Source organism: Mandrillus leucophaeus, unplaced genomic scaffold (assembly GCF_000951045.1).
Source record: "Mandrillus leucophaeus isolate KB7577 unplaced genomic scaffold, Mleu.le_1.0 Scaffold351, whole genome shotgun sequence".
NCBI lineage: Eukaryota > Metazoa > Chordata > Mammalia > Primates > Cercopithecidae > Mandrillus > Mandrillus leucophaeus.
Window position 1 is genome coordinate 1,427,138 of NW_012103710.1, and position 21,746 is coordinate 1,448,883.

Sequence of the window (21,746 nt, forward strand, 5' to 3'; positions counted from 1 at the left end):
TTCATGAGTATTTAGCTTCTCCCATATGCCACAGTTAAATCTAGGTACTATGGATAAAAAAAGGAGTCTTGCTTCTGAAAGCTGACAGATATTGTTGATTTTCAAAAAATAAATTATTTTTTAGCAATTTATTTTACAGTTAAAAATATCATTGATACTACTTATTTTAGTGACTGATTTTCTTCTTTGAATATGAGTCGAATCTGATAACTTTAGTTGTAATCCAGGCAATAAAATGGGACTCAAAATTCCTGTCATTTTGTTCAGCAAATGTTGAATTAAATAGCAACACAAATAAATAATGAAGGACCACACCCACAGAGTAAGCAAATTAAATCAGACATAAAATTTTATGAACGCCATTTCTTTGTTCTTAAAAAAATAGCAAAAATGTTTAAGATTAACATTATTTATTTGAGTAATCTTAACTCTGTTCATTTGGCACTAATTCTGAAGACACTGGTTTCTGATGTGGCCTGCTGGAGAAGTAACTCAAATGGACTATGAAAGAATAATGTGATCTTTGAGGAATGCTGAAACATTACTGTATTAATTTTAAGAAGTGTCAACCAATTGTGAAGAACTTTGTGTAGGGTTTTTGTTCAAAACTTGATGTGCAACTCACTGGTTTAACATGTGTTGGCCTGGAGATGTTTTTTCTGGAATAATGTGTTTTCACTTAAAAAAAAAAAAATGATGCAATCAATGTACTGTTTCCTTTCCTCCCTTCTGTTGTCGAATACATAGTATATGGCTTTTGTTGGAAAAGGCAAACAACAAAACAAAACAAAACAACAACAAAAACAAACCAACGAAAGAACCTTAGCATTGTCATTGAAAAAGGATTTCAAAATGGCTTAGAAAACTGGCCTTACTTCAAAGAGCACATGTAAACTACTTATTGCACCTTGTCTGAAGAATCGGAAACTTAGTCTGTTTTTTGTTTTTCTTAGTTCTAAAATTCATTTGCCTGTTTCTGACCACTCAGCGGGCTAGGTGCCTACATTAACTCTTTGATAAAAACAAGAGAACATTTCTGGTAAAATATATTTAATAATATTTTCTTAAATTTATCAATGAACTGACAGTAAACTAATAAAATCTTAGGTCTGTTATCTAAGTGAAGTCAGGAACTCAGAAAGGTAAGTGGGGAAATGGAACTGGCTTCCTTCCTAACCACATTTCTCAATGGCCTCACAGGGTATTGAAATAAGAAACAAATTCAAGGCATATATTAGGATTAGGATAAGGAGTCTAATAGGAGGACATCCCTCCCCCATAAAAGTGGGATGTCGAATGGCTAAGTAAGGGTGAACCAAAATCAAAATTTCCCTCCTCACTTTACTCCCCAAGGAAACAAGGATAATCAACATTCTTGGACATAATTGCTGTCCTGGGAAGGGTGAAAACACATAGCTAACATAGCTGCGAATATGAATTACAATCCAACCCTCAGGCTCAATGTGTACTAGAGGTCCAGCACAGTAAGACAGGAAAATAAAGGACTAGGGAAAAAAAATTGTCATTATTTGCAGAAAATATGAATAGACATATAATAGTAAAAAGCTTATAAATTAATAGAATTGAGAAAAAATGTACTGGATTTAAAATGAATATACAATAAGCAATTCCAATCCTATATGATCTAGTAGTTTTGTTTGTAATGGCAAGAATATGTAAACAACTCATGTCAACCAAAAGTGAATTGAACAAAAATTTTGATATAGGCAAATATTTGAATAGTGTACAGTGGCAAAACAGAAGTAATGGCAGCTACACATTGTCTTTGATGAATCTCACAAATGTATCAATATATATGAGCAAGTCATGGAAGACCTTCATTTGTATAAATAGGGATTCATTTACACAAAGTCAAAAACAGGCAACACTAAACAACTTGTTGGTTAGGAATACAATTTTTGAAGGTACAAAGACACTAATTACAGCTTTGACAAAAGAAATTCTGAACTCTACTTGGCATTGAATTTCATTGAAAGTGCTTAAAGGGTTTCCGTTTTGATAAACATGTTGTAGATTCTGGTCCTACAGAGGATCTGAATTTTACATTTTATTTTTTTTAAATCATCACTTGTTGTCATTTCATAATACAAACAAGTATATTAAGTATAATTTTTTATTTTAAAAGTGATATATGCATATAGTTTTAAAGAGCAAATAGTACAAGGTTTCTAATCAACAAGCCCTAATCCTCGGCCTTACCTCTCCCCACCCACAGGATGTGATTTTAATTAGAGGTAAGCAATTACAATACTTAATTTTTTTCTTCTTTCATTTGCCTCTATATTTTTATTTTATTTTATATATATATGTATATGTATATATAACATGTAAAAATATATATTGGTAGAGACTTGGGTCTCAATATGTTGCCCAGGCTGACTCCTGGACTCAAGCTACCTTCCACCTCAGTCTCCCAAAGTGTTGGGATTACAGACATGAGCCACCATGCCTGGCCACCTCTGTATTTTTAAATACTACATATATATTTGTATTTCTTGAGTTTTTCAATTTCAAGCATATATTGACTTTCTAATATAGAAGATAAAGATGTAGTACTATAACACATATGTTCCCTCTTCATTCTGCTTATATAGTTATATCATGATTTTTAATAAGTCATATTCATTACTTCTATTTTTGTGATGTGGAAATACTGTTCAATGGTGAGCTACATGGTATGCTATAATTATAGTTACTTTTCTGTACAATGTTTTGTTTTTCTAGGAGCAACACTTGCCTTGTTGTATTGTTATTGGCTTTGTTTTTCTATAATCCTATCACTACTTCTCTCCAAACTCTCCAAGATAATTGCAAGCAAATCATCACAATATGGTCAAATGTTTCAGTTGATCAATCATTTCCATTTTTATTTTGTAGAAAAAATTCCAGAACTATTTTGCCCTCTATTCCATTATGACTGCTTTCTAGGTCTGGTATTCACATCTTTCGTTTTACTGTCATCCAGATAATTCCTTCACCTCTCTTCTGTTTATTTTCATTCAACAAATACCCTAGAAGGGTATATACCAGGCAGTATTATGGATGCTGGCAATAAACTGATGAAAACTGATTAGCTACTTCAATGGAGCTAATATCTAATGAGAAAAGCATAACGTTAAAAAATGTGATAAGATGTTAAACTTTAAGTTTCCAGTAAGGCATGGAGGTACCAAAGTGAGGTAAAAAGTCAGTATTAAAATTTTTCAAAAGAGAGAGTTGAAAAGTTCTTGCTTGATTCTTTAAGTGCTCAGAGATTAATCAGATTACAAAAAACTTTGTGATGAAGGATCAGGAAAAGATGTTTTGCTATTTATTTTTTAATATTGGGTGATCAGTAAAGATCTCTCTTTGTGTTACTGATATTTGGGCAGAAATCTAAAGGAAGTGAGCGAATAAGCCATATGAATGCCTAAAGGGAAGAGCATTCCAGTCAGAGGAAATCAAAACATCAAAGGCTTTGAGGTAAGAAAATGCTTAATGTGTTTAGGAATAGCAAGGAAGTCTCTATGGATCAGAAGGGCTTGGAGGAGGCGGGGAGGATGATTAGATGGAGATGAAATCAGAGAGTGAGACGGTGGCTTGACTGGAATGTGGAACACTGGATGTGATAAGAAATGGACAGATTCTGGATATGCTTGACAGTGGAACTGGCAGGATTTCCTGATAGCTTGGGTATGATACATGACCGAAAGACAGGAGTCAAGAATGATTTCAGTGTGTTAGCCTGAGCAACTGGAAATGGAGGTAGGGCATTTACTGAGATGGGGAAGACTCCAGAAGGAAGAAGAGATAGCACATATTCCAAAGCCCAATTTGGAAATGTCAAATGACAAAAGTCCTATTATCTGTGCAGATGGAAATATCCAGTTGGCAGTTGCATATAGGAGTGGACAGTGCAGGTGCAACGTTAGGGGCTGGAGATAAAAGTATGGGAGTCATTGTGGTAGCCTGGTATTTAAAGTCATGAGTTACTAAGTTCCTGTAGGGTATAAGCTGCCTACGTTTGGTGAACTATGTCTTCCAATTTATTTCTCTCTTCCCATACAAATAACATTTCTCTTTCAGGTTAGTTTGCCCTGACATTCCATTAAACCTATGCCTATATTCCTTACCAAATGTTTTCCACTGAGTATATCCACCTATGTCTGATAAGAACTGACTTTAGGATATATTTTTACCCATACTCAGAGGATGTATAATCTCCTTTGGTTGTTTCTTGTTGTAAAAAAGAAGTCTGCCTAAGCTCAGAATACACATAAGGCCTCCACCCAACTCTGTCTTCTTGTATGTTATGGCTTAAGTCAAATCCTCATGTACATGAACTGTAAGTATTCTTTCTAAAATATACTTTCTTGAATAGGATGAGGTGAGATGTCAAGCTAAATCCTTGTCACAACTTTCAAAAATTCTTCCCAGATTCATCAGTTTATGACTGAGTAGGTAAACCCTAACCTGCAGTCTCCACACTTGAACAAACCAAATTCTCTGATTTCTAACACTCTCTTTGTCCTTGTGAGTTTATGTCTTCTGTATTTATCATTTTAGTGGTGTTTTTGGATGGAACAGAAATAAATGCATTTGTTCAAGCTGTCACATTTAACAGGCCAAATCATTTTTATATCATAAGAATCCAGTAAAATGTTTCTTATAGGGTGTCTCTGGTTATAACAAATGTATATTATATGGGTGACCTTGCTTAATAGCAAATAACCTTCTTGAAATGATAAAAGAAGGTTTTAAAAATTACTCAGTGCTTATTGATGGTAGTCTAACAATACTTTTGACATTTTACTATAATTTTGTGATCTACCAGAATGTTGTGAGCATTATTGGGTTATAGTAATATTGTTTTTACACCTGTATTGGAAAAAAGATTACTTAGCTTTTACAGATAGAAAAACTCAAGTCGCCAAATTATATTACATAGATTACTTCTTCCAATTCAAATTTTTTTTAGTGCTCTACTGTCTTTAAAATGGGTTATTCTAATATTCATGGTTAGTATCTACAGGAAAAGTACCTGGGAAATGAAAGAATACAATCAATTTTATTGTCTAGAAAAATATATGAATAAATTTGAAAACTGCCACTAAAATATTACAAAACACAAAGGCTATTTTAAATCCATGTATGGAAAAACTGGCCTGGAAAACATTTTGAAAGTAGTAAAGGGCTGAATATGCCGCAGCTGAATAATTTAAATTAGACTATTACAACTTCACTCAGATGATGTTACATATTATATACCAAGGTTAAGGGAAATCAACAAAACTCCTATCTTTATATGAAAAAATAATTGATGAACTGAAAGATCTCCCAAAATAAAGATTCTTAGAACTTAAAATTATATGCAGAATGTTGTTGAATTATTTATGTACATGTCTCCTTTATATGTTAACATATCTCCCTTACCAGACTGTGAGTTCGTACAGACAGCAGTCTTATCTATTTTATTGTTCATTGGGTTTACCATAGCACATAGCAAAGTACCTAATACACAACAAATGTCTTTTACTGCATGTGTTTGAGTAACAGATGGTTAATGACTTTATAGAGACAATCAGTGACCCTGGAAGAAGAAACAGTATGTTTGTTTCAACTTTGTTTTCCTTTTGATTTTTAAATCTAGCCTATGTACAGAAAGCATGGATTCTGTTCTGCCCTCTGCCTGTCTCTGTAGAGGCGGCCTGCTATTTTACAGCTATACAAGTGACTAGGTGGGTAAAGGCTAAGTAGTGGTGAAATATTAGCAAGATTGTCATGCCACATACCTAAGTCAATTCCTTCAATTAAACTTTTATTAAAGTTGATACTTTATCTCCAGCTATCTGATTCCTGTATCTGTCTCTCAGTTAGTTTTCGACCTTGAGTGGGAAAGAGGTATGTTTTTTATGGGCTTCTTTTACCAACTTCTAAAAGCATTCTCTTTATAAAATGAAAGTACAAATATACATTAATAAAATAAAATAGTGTGTTGGGCTTACAGCAAAAGCAAGTGCCTCTGCTTCATTGCCTCACTTGCTGTGGTTGCCTGGGAGTTTCAACTTCTCATAGGCAACCATAGTCAAATTTTTCATTTTAATTGTCTTGGTAGTTTTCTTATTAATTCATTATAATGCAACTATGCCATTATTTACCAGCCTGTCTACTTTAGATATAATCTGTTGGCTTTCTTCATAATGCATGAGGATTTAATGCACTTAAATGATCCCTGTACTAAGATTTTGTTGGATCCAGCATTATCTATACTATTATCACAATTGTGGGCAAACAAATTTCCACTCATAATTATGATATGCACACACATCATGTATATATACACACATGTGTGTATTGTTTGGTATGCAATGCATTATACATAATTATATAATTTATAAAATTGCACAGTATGACATTCAATAAATATATATTGAATGAAGGTATATAATTTTAGGTTCAAGCTTTTTCACTTACAATGTTGTGAATATTTTCGCTGTTGTTAAACATTCATAGGAAACATTTATTTTAAGTGGCTGACATTAACAGCATATGGCTGAACCATAATTTATTTAACTTTCAACCCATTATGAAATATGTAGAAGGTTTCCAATTTTTTAGTGTTACAAATAACCTGTCTGTAAACATCTCTATAATTAACCATCAACTGCATATCTGATCCTTGAAGCAGATTCCTAGAAATAGAATTACTGAATCAAAAATTCTTGATATATATTGCCAGTTTCAATTCCAGGAAGATTTTGCTTATTTGTATTTCTAACAGCACTGTAAAAGAGTAATCATTTTATTCCATATTATTTAACCCAAAATTCATATATGCTCTAAAACTGCTAATTTTGTAGATCTAGCTTGAGATTTTTGATTACCAGTATCACTGAAGATTTTTTCATATGTCCATTATTATTACATAACATTTAATTTTTTTTCAGTTGAATATTTGGCTCCATAACTAATTTGAATTTTTAATATTTCAGAGAAGTTTTGTGAGTTAATTTATTTCTCTATTTTATCATTATTGGCAATTCTTTACAATTAAAAATATCCTAAAGAAAAGTAATTTTAAGGGTTAGCAATCTTATTAGAAATTCACAGTGAATTAAAAATTAGTTGCATGGCTACTTGTATTTATTTTGCCTTTTAATATATTATGTGGGCAATAAAATTTTAATAAAAACTTTTATATATCAATAAGAATTCTCCCCAGAAATAGTGCTATAAAACTAGTTTAGGAAAACAAAAAGTTGTGGGTACTGAAATTTGTATAGTCTTCTTTTTTTTTTTTTTCTGAGGCGGAGTCTTTCTCTGTCATCCAGGCTGGAGTGCAGTGGTGCAATCTCAGTTCACTGCAACCTCTACCTCCTGGGTTCAAGCAATTCACCTGCCTCAGTCTCCTGAGTAGCCGGTACTACAGGTGCGTGCCACCACACCGGGATAATTTTTGTATTTTTAGTAGAGACAAGGTTTCACCATTTTGGCCAGGCTGATCTTGAACTCCTGACCTCATGATCCACTGCTTCAGCCTCTCAAAATGCTGGGATTACAGGCGTGAGCCACCAAACCTGGCTGAAATTTGTATAATCTTAAGGAGAGATGGTTTTTATAAATTAGAAGGGTAGTGGCAATGTTTATCATACTTATGTGTTAAATGATTGATAATCATTGTGTTAATCTTATACTTGCTTTCCCATTGTCTATTCCATTTACTTTTTGCCATTTCACTGGGGTGATATGCGTGCTTCGTGTGGTTAAAAAAAAAAATGCCTCTAGTAACATATGATCAGGAGCAGTAAGAAGGGAAGATAGCAAGCTTTTTCCATTACTGTAGCGAGATAATAAGCCCTTGGATTATGAACAAAGTTCCATGTGGTAGCAGCTGATTGACTCGGGCAATATTACTTGCCTGTATCTGCTGGCCTGGGATTGGCAGAAGGAGAATCTTCCTAATGTGGCTTCAGAAATGAAAGGCGTAATTGGATATTCTCCCAAAATTTGTGATGGTGTAGAATTCTGAACAGTAGAAAAGATTATCAACTACATTGTCTTTGCTAAAAAATTTTCAGTGGTGCTATAATCTGCAGGATAAAGTCTTATTCTTCTGATATAATGTATAATCTTGGTCTCTAGTAATCTAGATAGCCATTTGTTTTTGAGCATTAACTACACAAAGCTTCCTTAAACCCATTTCTCAACTCAACACTAATACTTGTGCTAGTCAGGGAAGGTATGAATCTTGAAATTTATTACTAGTGTCAAGTTGGGCATGAATTGATACTGCTTTATAACTATTCTGGTTTGAACTTTCAGTTATACTCTATAAACACACTGATTAAATGTTGTTTAAATTAATTCAGTAGTATTTAGTATACCAAAAATTGTCTCAGAAAAATATAGTAGTTTTAATAGCCAAATGTGTAAACAATGCAAATGTCCATTAAAAGTCAATGGATGAACAGTTTGTGGCATATCAATACAATGGAATACTACTAAACCATACATACGAAAGAACTATTAATATACACACAACATGAACCAATCTCAAAATAATTATGCTGAATGAAAGAAGAAAGACAAATATTACTTATTATATGTTCCACTTACATATAATACTAGAAAATGCAAACTAATCTATAGTGACATAAAGCAGATGAGTGGTTGACAAGGGACAGTGAAGGAAGAGTGGGGAGACATGAGAAGTACAGATTACAATACCATTCCAGGAAACTTGGGGTGATGGGTATATTCATTATCTTCATTGGGCGTTAGTTTCACATGTGTATACGTATGTCAAAACTTATCAAATGAAACACTTTAAAGATGCAAAAAAAGCAAAGAAATATGTAATAGCTTTTTATTATTACTGGCAATATAAAGCTATAAGTAGTGCTGTGTACTAATTTATGTATGCATTTTTTTTGGTTTTGAATTTCATTATTTTTTCTCATAGGATCCTATGTTTATTGAAATAAATGTTTTTATTGAAGGAATCGTATCTTTACAGAAGAACTGGCTGGCCTTATTATTTATTTCATGAGTTTACCATTTCTTGGTTATAAACACGTCTATCAATATGATGTCACCACTATACAATTCATCTATGTAACCAAAAACCAGTTGTACCCCAAAAGCTATTAAAAAAATTAACATGGCCGGGCGCGGTGGCTCATGCCTGTAATCCCAGCACTTTGGGAAGCCGAGGTGGGTGGATCACAAGGTCAGGAGTTCAAGACCAGCCTGGCCAAGATGGTGAAATCTTGTCTCTACTAAAAATACAAAAAATTAACAGAGAGCAGTGGGAGGTGCCTGTAATCCCAGCTACTCAGGAGGCTGAGGCAGGAGAATCACTTGAACATGGAAGGTGGACATTGCAGTGAGCTGAGATCATGCCACTGCACTCCAGCCTGGGTGACAGAGTGAGACTCCGTCTCAAAAAAAAATAAAAAAATCAAAAAAATAAAAATTATCATGCCTATCAATGTGAAATTATACACTGGCCACCAGAATGAAATAAAAACAAATAAATATTATAAAGAATCCACAAATGATATAATTTACTATTTGTTTAGTATATCCTAATATATATGTAACATAGTATGATATATATGTAAATATAAACAGCGGCAGTAGGATTAGAAGACAGATGCAGATTGGAGACAGATTCGGGAAGCAGAATCAGTAACACTTGGTGATAGATTGGATTTGGGAGTTGAAGTAGAAGAAACAATGAAGAATGACTTCAGAGCTGCTTTTACTTAGGGAACTGGTAGACAGAGTGTGGCTAGTGGAAAGAGGCTTAGGCATAGTGGAGATAACACTGATTTTAGAAATGATCACCAGTAGCTGGCAGTGGTGAGTTTGGCATGTGGATATAAAATATATTTTTTTAAAAATGGGTAGTTATAGGTATGTGAGATGATAGGAGATCAATGTCAAAGTTGAAAACTTAGGACTCATAAGCAGAATCTGGCTAGTTGAATGAGTAAAATAAAATTCAGCCAGTCATTCATCTGTGAGAGTTTTAATTGAGATCTGACTTAGTTGTGTCCATAGACGATCAATTATTTTCTAGAATATATGTTGCTATCTACCATGGGAATGGTAGATTGGCCATCTCATCTTCAAATCCACCCTCCATCTACTGTGCTTTCTTGTTCTGTAAAGGCTGTGGCACTATCAATGACATTTTCAGACATCCTTGCAGCTAGTGTTCTGTGTGTGAATTTGGTTCTGCAAATTAAGCACACTTACACAATTGAGAAGGCGTAAGTTTTATGCCTTTTCTTGGTTGTATATATGCTGGCAAACACGGTCATGGAAATGTGACATTTTCTGTAGCATCCTTCCATACACTTATCTCCAGCTTCCTATGCACTGGGAAGCAATTTCAGTGGAGATGATGGCCGTATTTCAGTACCCAATAAGAAGCTCTATGGGATTTGATGGGGATTTGTGCTGATCACAGAAACTTCCAGACCCAAGTCTCCTATCCCTGAATTTGGCTATTGTTATTTATTTATAAATTTCGTGGTTCTATAGTAGCACAGAAGTAGTGTTGCTACTAGAGGGTCAGTTCTGTAGTGCTCTGGGAATAATTTCTTGAGGCTCAGTTTAGAGCCTTCTTCTTTGGTCCTTCCAGCAATTTTATAAACTCCTAAATTCCTGTACTTCTTTTTTTTTTTTTTTTTCTTTTTTCTTTTTTTTTTGAGACAGAGTCTCGCTCTGTCGCCCAGGCTGGAGTGCAGTGACGGGATCTCGGCTCACTGCAAGCTCCACCTCCCAGGTTCACGCCATTCTCCTGCTTCAGTCTCCCAGGTAGCAGGGAGTACAGGCACCCACCATCACAGTGGCTAACTTTTTGTATGTGTGTGTGTGTGTGTGTGTTTTTAGTAGAGACGGGGTTTCGCTGTGTTAGCCAGGATGGTCTCGATCTCCTGACCTCGTGATCCACCCTCCTTGGACTCCCAAAGTGCTGGGATTACAGGTGTGAGCCACCGCGTCTGGCCCCTGTACTTCTTAAAATATCTAGACTGGTTTCTGTTTCCTGAACTGAATAATATCTGATCTAGCCAGTAAATAATAATGTGTACAATTTGGGGAAAGCCAGAATATCACCATAGGTATATATGGCAGAGACTGTCAGCTATCTACCAATATCCATTCTGCCTTACTCTTCTGAGTCACTGAAGATCCTAGTTTTATTATTTAAGCAAAGACCCCACTTTTTAGCCTCTGCAGCTGCATGTGTTCATGTAAGTATGCCCTGGCCAATGAGATTAAACAGGAGTAGCGTATGTCACTTTTTGGCGGTGCCTTTGCCTGCTTATCTTTCCTACTGACTAAGAAGCAGATGTAGTCGTGAGAATTGGAAAAGCCATCCTGGATCCAAAGATGAAAAATCCTTGTTGATGATGGCAAAGCCACTCTACCAGATTGGGACCGACTAGATCTGGATCCATACATAAGGGGTAAACTGCTATCTTTCTGAGGCTACTATATTTTTGGGTCCCCCCACTCTCTGCCAGTTTTTTCTAGCAGCTTAGACTGTAACCTAAGCTAAGATATAATTGAGCTATGAAATTTGAGCCCAAGTCTGAAAATGTATGTTACTCTATTAACAACAATTAATTAATGAGGTAGCATATATAATATGTTTATAGGAATAAGACTTGGAATAGCTCAAGCTATTATAAAACAAGAATCTTGCCTTCATTCTCCTTCTTTATCACCACCATCACTAACCTAGTCCACATCTCATCCTCCCTCTCCAGGATGCCTGGGAGGCCCCTATCTCCATTCACTCACTTATTCCCAGGCACTTACAAGTCTTCTCCATGCACAGATCGTGCTGCACACAGGAAGCACAATGGAGAACTGAGCAGGCTGACTGGTCTGTGTTCCTGGTCTGCTGGGACCCAGAGACAAAGAAACGGACAGTGACCACAAGCATGTGAGTGAGGAGGGGAGCCTGGGCTCTGTGCAGGTGCATGCAGGGATTTACCCCACACTCACAAATTCTGGAGCCAGGGCCGGCAACTTCATTTGTGAAGGGTCGTGGGGAGGTATTGAAAAATGAAAACATGGAGTCCCTTGTTCACAAAACAGGAAAAACCACTCTAAATGGTACTAAAATACAAAACATTTTCTTTCTCTTTGTTCTAATAATTTACCATTGTTATTTGCTATTTAAGGTCATTCTGAGTAAAGAAAATTTTAATTCTAAATTTTTAGCTGAATTTTACTGTTCCTCTTCATGGTGTGCAATGTTAATTTTAAATACAAATATAAGAGTATTATATTCCTATGCAGAAACAATGAAATTACACAATTCGCGTTTTGCAGCTCATACATTTATATACACTTTGTTCTTATCAGAACAGTAGAAATGCTGCACAAAACTGTATCAAAGATTTTTATTTCACTTCTTGATAGTGGCAACGATGCTGCCTTCTTGACACTGCCTTCAGCTTACTGGTGAACAAGGAAGAACTGAAAGAAAGGAACTATGGCTTTTCCTGTCTTTCCCTATCTTTCCATGCCATTATTTTTGGCATAAGTACCTGATTAATACAGGAAAATAAAAGGAGTAGGAAAAGGTATGACTGGGGTCGCTAGCCTGTGGTGTTATTCACAAGGTCATTGCCACCTTTCTGTGTTTGAAACAAGACCTCACATGGGAAGTGTGGCCTCCCTGCAGACTCAGCTATAGACATACACGATGACCTGTTACTGGTCTGGAGCTCCGCTGACCTGCGCATCGTAGGGGCACTGGAATACTGTGCTCACAGCGTCATCAACTCCTCTCCTCTGCTTTGTGCTCCTGCTGTGCAGTCCTTCCAAAACACAAGTTCAAAGATAAATACTACTAAGATTCAAGGCAGACCTGGCAAAGCATTAAGCCTAGCACAGAGCCCTTTTGAGTTCAGGGACCCCCATGACTGCGCAGATTGTACCTCAGTGAAGTCAGCAGTCCTCTAGTCTTAACTGCAATCCACAGGAAATTCAAGGTTAGAGGAGCATATTAAATGACACCACAAGGACACAGTCTGCAAATTCAGGGCATGGGGTGATGCAGAGTCAATGACCTGACTGCTTCAACGAGTCAGTGGGGGAACAAGGGGGAGAAAACGCGGAAACAGAGTCAATGAAATGAAACGCGAATTTGTTTGGCTGCTGATTGAAATAAACCAACTGTGAAAACACATTTCTGGACAATTAGGGAAATTTGGATGTTAACTTGTATTTGATGCTATAAAGGAAGTCTTTTGAATGTAGTTAGTAGTGAAGGAAAATCATATATATATAAAGTGGTTATGTGGGGAATAGACCTGATCTATGAATGATGCAGGCCAAGGTGTTTAGAGATCAAATGACGAGATGTTTGAGGTTTAATGCATTTTAGAACAAATGGGGTGGGGGGTAATAGCTGACATAAGATTGGCAAGATATTGAAAATTTTTGAATCTGAGAGGTTCGCTTTATTCTCTATACTTTTGTAAAGTTTTTAAAATGTTTTGTAATGGAAAGAAGGAAAACGTGTGTGTGTGTATATATATATAATTGTTAATATGTATTCCTTAAACAGTTATTTTCTTTGTTTTTAGTAAATTCTGTTTTCAACACCGAATTATTACCGTTTTTTTGCAACAAATTACTGAACAGTTAATGAAAACATTTGAATTCCATGATTTATGCATAGGAATGTTGGCATGAAAGTCATTTTCTCCAACTTGTGTTCTTTTCTTTTCTTAGAGCAATATGGAAAATTTCCCAGCACATAAGACATTTTAATGTTCTTTCCTAAAGATGTAACTATATACATGTAAGTGGCTAATTATTCAAGTTTTTATTTAGTAACGAATTCAAGAGAAATCCTATTTTTATTGAAAATTCTATTACTAAAATTGTTTGTGATAAATTAATTCATCCTATAACTCTTTTAAGGAACAAATATGTTTTTTATATTATATTTTTTCTTAAAGTGAAAGAAGAAATTCACATGTACACACAATGCACATGTAGTTTAGAGACTTGTTTAGACATGAGAGTAGATTGAATTAGACTGAATATGGTCTCAAATTAATAAAACCAAAGGAGGGGGGAAATTGTATTAAAATCAAGTCTTAAGAAGCAAGGTTCAGTTATACCTGATGTACAGAACTTTCTAGACCACATAACAAATATCTTCAAAGTTGGATTCAATGCTGGAAACATGAGAGTGAATATATTTTAGCCTTGCTTTCAGAGCAGTGAGATTCTTGTCTTGCTGGCATCATACTAAAAGCAGGATTAGGATAAGGCATTAGCTCAAGAGGCTTATTTGGAAAATTGCTTAGGCCAACAATTTAGGAGGGATCAGTAAGTGATCCCCGTAAATAATGAATGTCATGTTTCTTGTAAATAAGGAAACATAGTTATTTATACCAATTCAAATTCTTTTTCCAGACATGCAAGAAAACTTTCAGAGCCAAGAACTATATTTTGGGTAATGGCCAAACTCTATGTTAGACTTTTGAAGAAATTTTTCATGATTGTTTGGTTTTCCAATCAAATATCTCCCTGGGAAAAAGCAAAAGCCATTTTAAAATGAGAGATCCTCCAAATTAAAAAAAGTCTTTAAGTAGAGATGTTAGAGATTTATAGCTCCCTAATTTCATTCTGATTTGTTACTAGAGAAGAAAAAGCCAATTTCAACACCTGGAAGATTTGAAATAGTTTACTCTCTTATTAGTTTATAAAAGTTGCATCTGGCTAAGTTCTATAAAAATATCCAATTCAAAGTTGTAGAAATGGGCAACGATGATAATAACATTCAATAGTTATTCAACACTTTTCCAAAATTCGAGGCCTTTGCTAGTACTTTACATGTGTTACCTCACTGCAAATCCATGAGTACAAAGTACTTACTATGCTCACAGCCTTTTAAAAAAAGTAAAGAAAACACATTAAAAAAAATTTAGATCATTGACACGGTTACTGTGGCCATATCTCTTTGGGACAAAAATTAGTTCTTTGACAAGAATCCCCTGTGTACAGAACAGACATAAGGAAGACCTGGCAGTCTATGACATGACCAGAAACTCATGTTATTATTATAAGAACACCATGTGTTGGAAAATGGGATAAGAGGATAATATCTGATTCACTGAATCAGATTCCATAGCCATGTAGCATTTCCTCGGAAATAGACTAAAACTCAGAGAGTCATATGCAGTAGGCTTACTGGGGTGTACTCTTGGGAACAAGGTCTGGGAAGAGTCTGGGAGGAAGAATTAGGTATAAGGAGAAGTTCAGCTGTAATGCTCTTGCACAAAAGTCTCCAGCCAGTCATGTGAGGAATTCTGAAGCTGAGATGGTGCTTCAGAGTTGTCCCACAGATATCTTAGGAATTCAACTTCCTAGGTTGAGTGCGTCTTATTTAAGGATATATAAGAACATGTGCAGAAATATTCTCTGGAAAATATTGAAAACTTTTGGAGAGACTAAGAACTTGGTTTACTTATTAAAAATTCTCAAAATATTACAAGTTCAACATTTTTGTGTCTTCCTGTTGAATTAAACTAGTTTTAAAAATTATGATGTGACACGCTGTATCTCTGACATCTTTAAGTTTATTTTTGCTGATACGAGTATACCTTCAACAGCTTTATTTTGGATAATATTCACCTATTTTATCTTTTCCCATCTTTTAAATTCTTACTTTTCTAGGTTTCTTTTAAACTCTTACTTTTCTAGATTCTAATAAATAGCATAGAGTTGGTCATTTTAAAATACAATCTGGCAGTTCTGGCTTTTAAGTGGAGTGTTGAGTTCATTTAAATTTATCAGTGTTTAGGGCTTTTTCTATAATGTTTCTTTGTATATTTTTATTTTTCCTACTTTTCTAATGTTTTCTTTTTCTTTTTAAAAAATGTATTCATTGTTTTCTCTCCTTATTTAATGTTTCTCCCCATTTTTTAAAATGAAAATTCTCTATTCTTTTCTTTTCTTTTTTTTTGAGATGGCGGCTCACTGCAAGCTCCGCCTCCCGGGTTCACGCCATTCTCCCGCCTCAGCCTCCTGAGTAGCTGGGACTACAGGCGACCGCCACTATGCCTGGCTAATTTTTTGTATTTTTTAGTAGAGACGGGGTTTCACCGTGTTAGCCAGGATGGTCTCCATCTCCTGACCTGGTGATCCGCCCGCCTCGGCCTCCCAAAGTGCTGGGATTACAGGCGTGAGCCACCGCGCCTAGCCTCTATTTCTAATTTTTAAGCGGTTAGGTTTGAAATTTTGCCATGCTCACTCAGTCAAATTTAACATCTTAAACTCCCTTTAGAAAAATACAAGATGCTGGGTGCAGTGGTACATATCTGCAGTTCTAGCTACTTGGGAGTCTAAAGTTGGGGGATCATTTGAGCTCAGGAATTTGAATCCAGACTGGGCAACATAGACCCCATCTCTAAAAAAAAGAAAAAAAACACAAAAAATATAAAGATTGCAGAACATTTCAACTTATTCTATTTCCTACTTTCTAATGATTGTTTCTAGTATTTTAGTACTATATTTTTAATCTTCACAAATTACAATAATTTATAATCATTACTTTATGTAGACAATATTTATAGAATTTTACTTTAAAGCATCCCTCCTCTGTTTTTTGCCCTCTTTCCTTCTTGTATCTCAGGTATTCTAAGTTTGTTTTCCTTCTTCGTAAGGTATAATATTTAGAACAGTAGCTCTTAATCTGTCAAGTTCTATTCTCCCTTAGAAGGTTTTTTGAAATATGTGGGGACATTTTGTCATCACGGTGGTTTCAGGGCACTTACTGGCATCTGTAGTGTGAGACAGGGACACTTAAACACCTTGAAATACACCCAGGACAGTCACGTACACAAAGGATTGTTCTGGTTCTTACATGACTCTCAGTGGTTTCAATGGTTCTTCTGGGTATTTCATGCAGAAAAATGCTCTTGATAAGTATCTGAGTCTAGGATCTAATTCCATGTATATAAATAGATAGAATATTTATAAATAGGATCTAATTCCATGTATATAAATAGATATAATACTTATAAACATGGACTTAGAAATATAAATATTATAAATATGAATATTATATAAACATAAATGGAATATTTGGCACAGTTTTAACACGCTGAATTTTTCAGGAATGCAAAAGCCATGTAAACCAAGGAATTTTGTTCTGAATTTTACCAATAATAGCAATATTTCAGAAAATCACATCACTAATGGCTACCTCAGTCTTCTTGTCTGAGTTGTCAATACAACCACCTGTTAATTTGAATACGCAGCTGTCACATTGCTGGTAACTCTATGTGTGTGCACACAGATACATGCACATATATATTGGGTTTTAAGCATCCCCCACAAATGAAGTTGCAAATACGCCTACTCTGCTAATATATTTTTTCCCCTAATGCAGTAGGCAATCAAGACAATTAGCATACATTTCATGAAGTTACATGCCGCTAGAGCTGGCAAAGATGTATCATACTTTTGCTTCCGAAAGTAATACCGTAAACATCAAAGAGTACATTAATCCTGGCTAATATGTGATGTGTACCTGATACTAGGGGAGTAAACTATAAGGCTGGATAAAGGAGAATTCATTGACATTGAACCACTCATCAGTGGGACAGCTCCTTATAGCCTGGACATAACCATGGTCTGGGAATTGATCTAGACTGGAAACTGGATGAGGTACCATGAATATCCACTGCAGCTTCCTGCAGAACGATCTTTATATATGATACCATCACATGATGTCTCTCTGGAATCCCATTACATCCTACTACTTGCATGAAAATCTCGAATCCCTTAACGTGCCAACAGATTAGACCCTTCCAGATGTGACCAATTTACTTCTTTAGCTTCCTCGCCTCCTCTTTCTAACCCTATTACCTCAAGTGCCAGTATATCCTACACTCTGAGGTCCCTATTCTTTGCATGTCCAGTTTGCTCTTTGCTTCTTTCCTTAACTCCTCTATCAGGTTGAAACTAATTCTGGGTCTCCACAGCACCGACTTGGCACATTTTTTTATTTTCTAGCATGACATTTAATTGCACTGTATTGTAATCGTTATTTTTCTCTGTTACTCAATGAGGGAATCTGCTTCATAGCTCCTAGCAAGGTGCTTGGTAAGGAAAGTGTTTGGTGAGGCGTAGGAGCTCAGTAGGTGTTAGCCGTTAGAGGAAAATACCACTGCAACTTTTCAATACCATTTACTCTTCAATTGAGCCTTGCCAGGCTACTTTCAGTTTCACTTCTACTATCTTTCTTTTATCGATCACTTTCTCTTCGTACTCTCTTCTCTCCCACCTACAACGCGGCGGCGAGGGAGAGCGGCTCACTCGAACATTTTCTGGGCGCCCCCAGGTCACCTGGTGCCACACCCTCTCACCAAGGAAGCCACATCAGCGAGCTGACGTCACGCGCACCGCTGACGTTCCGTCGTCGGTTCCTCCCATCAGATCATTCCTGATGTCTCTTTTGTTAGCCGGGAAAGTCTGAGGTCTGCTGGTACTGAAGGCTAGCAACTACGAGTACCAGAGACGAGACGTCGCGGATCCCTGCTTCCCCAAAGTAAGGTGACTTGTTTTCCGAAATGACGCGCTGGCAGCTGAGGGCCCACCCCCAGGCGCTAGCCGCGGTCTCCCTGGGAACGACGCCGCACGTAGCCAGGGCTGGGTAGGGGTGCGCGTGCGCAGTGCGCGGCTTTTGCTCGGACCTGGAGTAATGAGAGTGGGCGTTTGATTCCAACAGGATGGCCAGTTTCTCCAGCGAGGACCAGGCAATGTTGCAGGCGATGCTGAGGCAGTTGTTCCAGAGCGTGAAGGAGAAAATCACGGGTGCCCCTTCCCTGGAGTGTGCCGAAGAGATTCTTTTACATCTGGAGGAAACTGATGAAAATTTTCACAAGTAAAATTGCTTTTGGTATCTTAAGCCTACAAACCATTGATCCAGAGAAGGTCCAGAGAAAGGTCAACAATGTTAATTTTTATTTACTGTTTTTAAAATCGTGCCCAACTTGGAGGGTTACTTTTTCGGTTATTTGCCAAAACGTCGAATTTATTTAACATTTATTCTTATTTCCTAAAGCTTCTTCCGCCTCTCTCTGTCTATATTTTTTGAGGGGGAATCTCTCTCTGTCGCCCAGGCTGGAGTGCCTCCCGAGTAGCTGGGACTGCAGGTGCCCGCCACCGCGCCTGGCTAGTTTTCGTATTTTTGGTAGAGACAGGGTTTCACCATGTGGGCCAGGCTGGTCTCGAACTCCCGACCTCAAGTGATCCGCCTGTCTCGGCCTCCCAAAGTGCTGGGATTACAGGCCTGAGCCAGCGCGCGCGGCCGCCGCCTCTGCCACAACCGCTATATCCTAATAATCCATTACCCCGTGCCTCACCCGCGCAGCGCAGTAATATTAATATAAATTATTCATCCTCTTTGAAAGAATACTTCCACGATTTCAGGGGATTCCTGTCACTCTACAGTACTTAAAAGCAATGAGTTCCAACAATCTTTGTTCCTTTGCTGATATTTTCAGTGGCCACACGAATTATTCACTCTGAGCACTGCAAAGGGAATACCGAAGTGAGATCATTAGTTTCCTCTGGAATAGTTTAAGTTTCTCTAGAGGGGTAAGCCACATAACTAAATGTCTGTGATACATGTCAGAAATATAAGAGACAGAGAAGCGGGGACAGAGTGCTCTGCGTGTGGGAGCAGTAAGGAAAAGAGGTTTAATGAGAGAGGTGCCATTTGAGGTAGATCTTGAAGATCTTTAGAGACTTATGTTTTTCTTTTGGTTCATATAATTTCAGTTAAGCCTCTGAATTTACAAGTCTGCCTCCAGGTGCCTCCATTCATTATTATTACTAGTGTTTTTAACTCAGTGTTTGCATTTCATTTGGATCTGACAGAGATGACATTGGAAATTTTTCTAGTTATACTACCGTTACTGACTCTTGGTTACCCTTGGGTACCCTGAAGTTCTACTCATCTGGAACTCCTATCAATATCATATATGTGCATCAGGGCATTTTTGAGTTCTTTAAAATTCTATGTACAAGTTTGTGTTTACTTGCAGTTTTATAGGGGGAGTATTTACAGTTTTCACTACTTTCTCAATTTGAGTTTTAAAAAATGTGAAAGGAATCTTCATTAATATGGAGTTTCTAATTTCTTTAGTATTTCTGATTATACGTACGGTTTCTTTTTCTTTTGTATTTCTATGATTTTCTTGTTTATTTTCTCATTCAATTCACTACTAATACCTGTTATTAGATGATAACGTTATTTATTTTGGAGCTACCAGAGACTAGCTTTTTTTGGTTAGCTACAGATTTGTTAAACAGTGGAGTACAGAAAAATTAGAACTTTTTCAAATATAGGTTGGGTGATTAATGTTTTGTAAGCTCATATAATGATAATTTACCTCACACACATCCACATAAAGCATTATGTTTGGGATTTCATTTCTGGTTTTTATTTTACATGGAGTTGTTTAAATTATCTGTAAATTACTGAGTAGGTTTTTGCTAGGATCATATTCTGGGAATTTGGCCATTTCATCTAGATTTTCAAACTTATTTATAAAAAGGTTTTCATGAATATCCTGTTATCTTTTTAGTATTTCCAGTATCTGTAGTCATGTTCCCTTTTGTTTTTATTTGTGTCTTCCCACTTTTGCTCTTCATCTGTTATGCTAGAAGTTTATTTTCTTAGCCTTTTCAATGGACCAACTTTTGACTTTTTCTCCTCCTTTCTGTTATATAGACACATATTTTTTGTTTTATTAATTTCTGCTCTTTATTTTTTCTATGTGGGAAACCTTTAACCTTCTGGTACTGAATACTAGCTCATTAATATGCAGCTCTTTTTTCTTTTTTAATAGAAGCATTTAAAGCTACACTTTTGCCTATAATTATTGCTTTATCTGTATCAATTTAAAAATTTTTTCAAGTTAAAATTGGGTCATTGTAGTTACTCTCAGAAGTCTAATGACTCTAGTAATACTGTATTACTCTTCAACAGCTCATTAGGTAGGTTAAATAAATGCTTTTTAAATGACATGCACAGTTAATAGTTACTATTTACTAAAGAGATTTACTTGTGGCCTCCTAAAAAACAGTCCAGAGTGGCTCGAATTATAGCTAGTTTATAGTCTTAAAGGTAAGACTTAACTTAGAATCCTAAAAGTCATTTTTAATCTTAATAATAGGGTAAAATGTATAATGTCTTAGTTGCACTAGCCTGAGATCTGTGTCTTAGGAGGAGGGAATTCTTTTATGTGAGAAAGGAAAAGAGGAGCTGCTTAACTTTGGTGTCTCCATAGAATTTTCCAATCTCAGAGTTGGAAGGGATCTTAAAGGTCAGTTATTTCAGGTGCTCATATTTCCATTTCTCTTTCTTTCAGTGACGTAACTCTCCTTCAGCACTAATGTTCTAGAGTCACTTAGTTGTGTCTTCCTTTCCAAAGTGTTTATTTCAGAATTTTTCATTTTTCCACATCCACTATTAGAACATTGATTCCCTAAATCCAAGTGATGTTGGCCTGTAATTAGCAAGAAAAATAATCTAATTAAAAGACTTATAGGGGAGGCTGGACATGGTGGCTCACGCCTGTAATCCCAGCACTTTGAGAGGCCAAGGCAGGTGAATCACTTGAGGTCAGGAGTTCAAGACCAGCCTGGCCAACATGGTGAAACCCTTTCTCTACTGAAAATACTAAAAA

The 21,746-nt window shown here is 36.2% G+C and overlaps 1 protein-coding gene across 1 annotated transcript in view; it reads left to right on the forward strand.

Annotated features, from left to right (window-relative positions):
* Positions 1–18,709: 18,709 nt before the first annotated feature.
* The window catches only part of TBC1D32 (TBC1 domain family, member 32), a 254,389-nt gene continuing 251,352 nt past the window's right edge, over positions 18,710–21,746 (forward strand). Inside the window, exon 1 of the mRNA XM_011989387.1 lies at positions 18,710–18,934. Within this exon, the coding sequence (XP_011844777.1) occupies positions 18,780–18,934 (155 nt within the window). The 5' untranslated portion in view covers positions 18,710–18,779. The remainder of the gene's footprint in view (positions 18,935–21,746) is intronic.